Here is an 8,347-nt window from a genome sequence, read left to right on the forward strand (position 1 = left end):
CGTTTCCTCCTCCAAAAATATAGAATTACAGGCGATTCTTCTAGAAGATCTGAGTCAACAGTGCTATAATTTCTGGTGAATAAAGGTGTTAGAGCAACGATTACCAGTGAGGGAGACGTTCGTTCAAAGCTTTCCAGTGTATATCAGGGTTCAAATGACGATTTTCAAGATGTGTTACTGATGTGCAATTATAAATTAGAATTGAAAGTTACATTAACTTTATAAGTTAATTTATACATTTTTTAATGAGTCCCAAATGAAGATGCTTTTTTGAAGGAAGTCTATTTTTTTTTTCATTCTGATTATATTGAACCATCTCCTCGTTTCATCATGTGCAAATTTTGTTGGACCTACACATATCCTTCTATCTTTATTCTTTATTTAGCACTTTTAAAAAAATTGTTCATAAATTAAATACTTAATGTCTTATTGTGTATTAGCATTTGTGTGACTGTAAATATTGTTTATTTAGCCTTTAAATATGATGTTGAATGCATTATTAAATTTGAATCTGTAAAAATTGAAATAAGAAATATGTTAGTTGCTTGTTCATAGTTGCATTTTGTTTAATTTCAAATTGCATAGAATAATTATTATGAAACCCTAAGTAAAAAAATAATATCTATAAGTATTATGTGCAATTCGATCTTATGGAAAATGCAATAATCAAACCTTACAAAGAAATAAATGAAAACCATAATTAATTTATTCTATGCAACTTGTATTATTATGTTATTCTACAAAATAATAAGTGAAACATCAAACTAAATGTATGTGTGCAACTCGTAAATGGTCATTATGTAATTTCCCAAAATGCAATAATCAAACCTTATGTTACTATTCTTATACAGAGAAATAAACAAAAAATCTAATTGATTTATTCTATGCAACTCGTATTACTATGTTCTGCTATAAAGAATATTAAGTAAAGCCGCATACTAAAAGTATGTGTACAACTCGTAAATGGTCATTATGCAATTTACGTTTTCTCCAAAAAATATTATCTCTGAATCTTTTTATTATTTTTTAATTTTAGTTAATCCATAAAAATTAATGCAATAAAATATTAAAAAAAAAAAACCAAAGGTAATATGTAAAATATTATCTTTGAATCCTTTAATTACTTTATAAATTTTAGTTAATCTATAAAAGAAAATGCAATTAAATATAAAAAAAGAACACAAAGTGACTAAATAATAATAAAAAAAAATTGAATGTTAATTAAAATGCAATTTTATAGAAGAGAAAAAAAGAAAAAACGAAAACAGGAAACCCTTGAAAGCACAGAGACGCAGACTAAGGGCCGAGCCTCATTAAAACCTTCTTACAGAAAACCCCGAGGGAAAAACCGTAAGAAGAAAAAAGAGTGCTCGTAAAGAAGAGACAAAGAAAAGAGAGCGGAAGGGAAGGTTTCAGGAACTCCGGCCTCACCATCGTCCCCAAACCAACCCGGCTCAGACTAACAAAAACTAGGAAACCAACACTGAAGTAACCAGTTGGCCGGTGAGACGCCGTCGCCAACTGACTCCAGAAGAACAACGAGACCCCAGGAGCCAAGGGCCGGTGAGACGCCGTCGCCCCAAGCTCCACAGGAAAAACAAAAGAGAAGAAAAAAAAAAACGAGCAAGGGGCCGGTGAGACGCCGTCGCCCCAAGCCCCACAGAAAGAAAAAACGAACAAAGGGCCGGTGATACGCCGTCGCCCAATGCTCAACTAAAAAAGAAGAAACAGGAAGATTATGGCCGGTTATACGCCGTCGCCATAACGAATCCCACGAACACCGAACAGAGCCAATCCAGTATAGGCCGGTAATACTCCGTCGCCTATATCGAATCGAACAAACAAGAAGAACAAGCAAAACGAAGCAACAACGAAAATTTTTAAGAAAGCTCAACATCAGCGCTTGCTCCAAATTTTCGAAGATCAAAAGCCTATCACTCCCAAACCGACGCTCCACCCGACGTGAGCTGATCGTCTTCTCTCGCTTCAGATGAGGACAACAGTTCCTGTCCTCTGCCGTAACCTGAAGCTTCCCCAAACAAAGTAAAAGCCCCAAGCCCAGGAGCGCCCACCACCTGTTCGTAAAAAAGCTAGCCATCATCCCTCCAAAACATCTTAAAATTTGCATCTAACATGACTATGCACCGACAAATCACGCACCACAGCGTCCCGAATCCAGTCCACCCCAAACGGCCACCATCCCTCCGGAGTATGAGGACTAGCCATGATATCCGCCGGTACGTTGCCTTCTCTGAAAATGTGAGAAATCCTATAATCCATTTTGTCTAAAAGTAAGAGAGATTGATTCCAAGTCGCTTTGAATCTCCAAGGAACCCGAGTGGATTTAGTAGACAAGATATGGACAACATACGAGGAATCAGCTTCCAACCAAAGCTTGTTCCAACCACAATGGTGGGCTAGCTGGATCGCCGAAATCACCCCAAGCAGCTCTGCTTCAAAAGCGAAACCCAAGCCTCCCTCAACATGAAAACACCCTCTTACGAAACCCCGCCAATCTCGAAACACACCACCAGCACAAATGCGGCCCGGGGCTCCCATCGCCGAACCATCGGTGTTCACTTTCAGCCATAAGTGAGCAGGCGGTGACCAATAAACCGAAGTCATCTCCGGCGGTGAGCGCATTCTCGGCCGAACACCCATCTTCCGAATAACAAGATAATCCTTCCATTTATTATCCATGTGCCCCATTTTCGGAAAAGAATTATCAACTTCAATAAAAGCCGCTTTAATAAAAACCAGGATTTCTTGATGAACAAAAACTTTGTCGTCAAAATGACACTTATTTCTTGCAGTCCAAAGAGCCCAGATTAAGGAAATAACTCCCAACTTCCAGAACTTTTTAATTTGCGAGCTCAGCTGCACCGTCCATGCAAACACAAGCAACTCGTGAATACCGTGACTAGCCAAGCCTTCCTCCAAACCAAACCAGCTAAGCAAATCGCGCCAAATTGGTCGAACTTTTGAGCAATCCCAATGAATGTGGTCCAGATTTTCAGCATCTCCAAAGCAAAACGAGCAGTAGTTAGGCATGATAACTCCCTGCTTAATCATCTTATCAAGAATGGGTAGGCGGTTAAGAATAACACGCCAACAGGTGATTGAACGGCGAACGGGAATAAACCTTTCCCAAATCCAGGTGCCCCACGACACACGCGGAAAACGATTACAACGTGAAGCAAAGGCAAGAGCCGAGGTGACCTCCCCATGAATCGAAGGCTTCCATAAGCGGACATCCTCCTCGTTTCCAATCGGCAAGAGCAGAATGTCATAGACGATGTCAGGAAACTCATCTACAAACTCCTGATCAAAGTGCCAGACCCCATCATAAAGATAATCCGACACCGTTTGTTGCAGTCGATGCCTCATAAAACTAGGGATGTTGACTTTATCTGCTATGGCGTAGCCGAGCCAATCATCATGCCAGAAGTAAACCGACTGACCCCTTCCAAGAAGACAGTAGGAATCATTGATGAGCTCTGGGATAAGTTGTTTAACACCTCCCCAAACTGAAGAAGCAAGCGCCATATTGCGGGGGCGACCGAGAGAGTTAAGATATCTACTCTTCATGATATTAAAACCGAACTGAGATCCAAGAATAACTTTCCAAGCAAGTTTCATCAAAAAAGCCTCATTCATCATAATAAACGATCTCACGCCCAGACCTCCTTCTTCCTTAATGCCACAAACCCTGTCCCAGCTGACAGCGTGCTTAGGACGTTTTCTTATGTCGCCCGACCAGATGAAGTTTCTGCAGGCAGCGTCAATCTCTTGGATGAGCGATCGTGGCCATTTATAAATCATCATGGTGTGGACGATTGAGCTTTGAACAACAGATTTTACTAAGCAGAGACGTCCAGCCATCGAAAGGTGCAGCCCATTCCAGCGAGAAAACTTGCAAATGATTCTATCTTTTATAGCGGCAAGGTGGGAGGCTTTGGGACGACCAACAAAAAGTGGCGCGCCCAGATATATCATAGGTAAACTTCCGCAGGGGAACCCCAGAACCCGAGAAATTTGGCGTTTGTAATAGGGCGACACACCTTTAGCAAAGAAAAGCCTCGATTTTTCTTTACTGCAGATTTGACCCGAAAGCGAACCATAAAATTGGAGGATGTCGCGAATAGCTCTTGCATTCTTCATCGTCGCTTTACAAAAAATCAGAATGTCATCAGCGTAAAGGAGGTGGGTGGGAAACAAATGACCCCTGCACATCCTCATTGGCTCAATTTGCCCCGCAGCAACCGCTTTCAAAAAGAGTCTACTAAGCACGTCCTCCGCGATGCCAAAAATAATAGGCGAGAGAGGATCCCCTTGCCTCACACCCCGCGAGCATGGAAAGTACCCGCAGAGTTTCCCATTGTAAAGGATCGAAAGTCGAGCTGAAGAAAAAATAGTGGCAATCCACCCTAGAAAGGTTTGATCATACCCCATCGCCTGCATAGCGCACATGATGAAATTCCAACTCATGGTATCATAGGCTTTCTTAATATCCACTTTACAAGCCATATTCATTCCCTTGCAGGTTCTATTCATGCAATTAACTCCTTCCGAACCTAGCATGATGCAGTCGTGAATAAGCCGCCCACGAATAAACCCAAACTGATTGTGAGTCACACTATCAGCTGCCACAGAGCTAAGCCGAGTAGCAAGAATTTTAGAAAGAACCTTAAAAAAGAAATTGGAGAGGATAATCGGCCTCAGATCAGCAACCGTTTCCACCACTTCTTTTTTAGGGATGAGGATCAACGTATTAGAGTTCAGGCCCTGCGGCAGATAGTTCTTCACGAAAAAAGTCCTGGCGGCGACCACAATATCATCTTTGATGGTGTCCCAGCAATTCTGGAAGAAAATGCCAGAGAAGCCATCCGGTCCAGCAGCACTATCGCTCGCCAAATCAAAAACCGCCGCTTTAATCTCATCTTCCTCAGGAATACCGCTCAGATTCTCGTTCTGTTTTTGATTCACCGTGACTTCCACAATATGTTGAATATCCTGCACTAGAACAGTGTTCGTCGTAACTTCGGAAAAAAGTTTTGAGAAAAAATCCACAATGTGTGAGGAGATAACGTCCTGCTCAAAGGTATCAACACCATCAATCTTTAGTTGAGAAAGAGTCAGATTCTTGCGTCTCATCCTGTAAGACTTATGGAAAAAACTCGTGTTCCTGTCACCATCTTTAAGCCATCGAACTCTGCTTTTCTGTTGCAAGAGATTACTCTTACGTGTAAGCAAAGTGCCAATCCTCGCCTGGGCCGCGACTTCTTGGTCAAAAAGCGAATCAGAGTAACCTTCATCTGCTATCTTCAACTGAATTTTTGTCAGCGACTCCTGTAGTTGAGAAATTCCATCATCGATATTCCCAAAAACTTGTTTATTCCAGACCTTGAGCTCGGTACGAAACCGTTTAAGCTTTGCCATAACGTTAAAAAGAGGGCAAGTAGAGTTCGTCGGCGACTGCCAGGAAGCCTGCATAAAATCATGGAAATCCGGGTGCGAAAGCCACATATCCAAAAACTTAAAGTTTCTTCTTCTTGGGGCCGCATTCTCTTGGCATTGCAAAATGATAGGTGAATGATCAGAGGCAATACGAGGAAGAACGTGGGTATTCAACGAATTCCACATTGTCGCAAAACCCTTGGAGTAGAGACAACGATCCAAAACTGATTCCACATGCGAAGGGAGATTTCGCCTGCCACACCATGTGTAAAAAAGCCCAGAAGTGTTCGACTCAATAAAACCCGAGGCGTCAATGAAGTCACAGAACTCCCTACAAGCGGAGGCATTTGGAAGACAATCACTCTTACGCTCATGCGCACCCTTTACCACGTTGAAGTCACCAATGAAAAACATGTTGTCCACCACATTCGTGAGAAGCTCCAACCAAAGGTATCTCCTCCCAACCGTGGAGCAGTCCCCATGCACGAACGCCGCGCGGAACGTACGAGAGGACCAACAACAGTCAAGAATCACCACTTGATTGGAAGAAAAAACCAAAGAAATATTGACAATCGGATTTGCCAGTACCCAAATGTTAGGACTCATATCAATCCGAGAATTCTGGTGAATAGAAACGACGTTAATCGACTTCCAAAAATGTAACGGAACTTTCGAAACATCTTTCTTTGGTTCCAAAATACCTATAATCATAGGTGAAAATCTTGAACAATGATCATGGAGGGCTCGCTTCGCATCGTCATTGAACCCCCTCACATTCCAAGATAAAATATTCATTGACGATGCTCGCCATCCAACGAGGAGTTTTCCTCGTTCTCAACTTCTTCCGCCCAACTTTTAGTTGCCACATTGGCCATTGTGCGTATTGGCGGGCTAGTTTCTTTGTCAATAATAAAATCCCGAGGTTTTCTGCCCGCTGCATGTGCGGCGTTAAGTTTCTCCTGTACCACGTCCAAACCTGATTTTCTGGAAGCGTTCTTCTTACTAGTAGTAGTCATCGCAGTCCTCCCCTTCACGAAGGGTTGGACTCCTCCGGTAACCTTAGCATTCGATCGAAGAACCCTTTTTTCCGGCTGCTGCAGGACCGCGTCCATTTTGTTTTTGAAAAAAAAATTGAATGTTAATAGAATAATGAAAATATTGAAAATTACTATTCATGCAACAACAACCACTAAATTGTGCAACTACATACAGTACATTATGCAACAATGCTTAATTTTTTTTCAAAAAAATTTAATACTTTTTCCACTCTTTATATTATTAGTGCGACAATAAACACTAAACTGTGCAACAATAAATATGATCTTGTGCATTAACAAAAGTGTAAAAAATAATGAAGTTCAATATTTTATAAAGGCTCGAAATTTCATATTTTTAATTCTTTAAAAGAATAACACTATGATTAAAAACACAAAACTTAGAAAGAGTATGGTCAACGTTTAATAATTGTGGGAGACAATAAATCCCTTAAAACTCTCACAATACCATAACTAAAAATAAGTGAAATTACATTAATATCCTTTAAAGAATAAATAAATGAAAAAACCGATGGTTTCAATAAAAATTGGAAAAAAAAACGGTTAACATTGAAACTTAATCTTAACCACAAGATATTTAACATCAAGGGCCAAGATTAGGTTCCTAATTCTTATTTTAATAGAGGTTTTTATTAGAACCTCTCCCTATATATATATATATATATATATATATATATATATATATATATATATATATATATATATAGGGAGAGGTTCAATAAAGAACCATTAAATAAAAGAAGAATGAAGAATCATTTTCAGTCATTCGATCATCAAGATCTACGGTGGATGTATCATCTTGTTGGATGAATGCAGATCCTGGGTTCGAATCCTGAAGGGAGCAATTTTTTTTTATTTTTTTGAATGCATTAATTTTAACAACGAATGTATTAATTTTTATAATAGATGCATTAGATTTGATGGTTCTCACGTTCTCATAAATAATGTAGTTCTCTCTAGAACCACACCCATATATATAAATATATATATAGGGTTGGGTTCGTGTAGTGTCCAAGCTTATAATAGATCCGTAGATCCAAATCTTGACCACACATTTATGACATGTGGCGCATCAAGATGGTGACACGTGGCAAGGAGCTTCCAAGCATTTCAAGGCAACCTCAAACCCTGGAGGTTGTTCTACATAGACTTCATCTGTGAGCACTCCATTGAGAAATGCACACTTGACATCCATTTGGTGTACCTTGAAACCTTTGTGAGCTGCGAAGGCTAAGAAGAGTCTGACTGCTTCCAATCTGGCAACTGGGGCGAACGTCTCGTCGTAGTCGATTCCTTCTTCTTGACTGTATCCTTTAGCCACTAGCCTTGCTTTGTTTCTCACAACGTTTCCTTCTTCGTCTTCCTTGTTCTTGAAAATCCATTTCAAGCCAATCACCTTTGCATCGTCTGGTCGATCCACAAGCTCCCAAACTGAATTCTGGTTGAATTCATTGAGTTCTTCTAGCATTGCGATGACCCACTGAGTAGACTTCAGAGATTCTTCAATATCCTTGGGCTCTATAGTAGATAAGAAACAGCTGAAATTCTTATCTTCGTTGATGCAGTTCTGATTGATGTCGAAGACGAGGTTGCACATTGATCTCCGAGTCTTGATGCCATCTGATGGTTCTCCAATGATGTTCTCCTTTGAGTGTAGTTCAAACCATCTTCGATACTTTTTGATCTCTTCAGGTGAAGGTGGGGCTTCTTCGGTCAGAATGGTTCTGGGGTGTTGAGCACCTTCTGGAGCAGGGGTGAGTTGAGCTGGGGCGGCTTCTGCGCGTTCAACTCTAACTTCAGCAACTGGAGTTCCCCCTTGACTGATGCCGTCTGCA

The 8,347-nt window shown here is 40.7% G+C and overlaps 1 protein-coding gene across 1 annotated transcript; it reads right to left on the reverse strand.

Annotated features, from left to right (window-relative positions):
• Positions 1-1,934: 1,934 nt before the first annotated feature.
• LOC130995534 (uncharacterized) lies at positions 1,935-6,569 on the reverse strand. The gene is made up of 4 exons (XM_057920892.1): positions 6,266-6,569; positions 2,372-6,158; positions 2,161-2,251; positions 1,935-2,075 (listed from the first exon to the last, which is right to left on the reverse strand). The coding sequence occupies exons 1-4, from the start codon at positions 6,567-6,569 to the stop codon at positions 1,935-1,937; spliced, it is 4,323 nt and encodes a 1,440-aa protein (XP_057776875.1).
• Between the last annotated feature and the right edge of the window lie 1,778 nt (positions 6,570-8,347).

The sequence above is a fragment of the Salvia miltiorrhiza genome, chromosome 1 (assembly GCF_028751815.1).
Source record: "Salvia miltiorrhiza cultivar Shanhuang (shh) chromosome 1, IMPLAD_Smil_shh, whole genome shotgun sequence".
Taxonomy (NCBI): Eukaryota; Viridiplantae; Streptophyta; class Magnoliopsida; order Lamiales; family Lamiaceae; genus Salvia; species Salvia miltiorrhiza.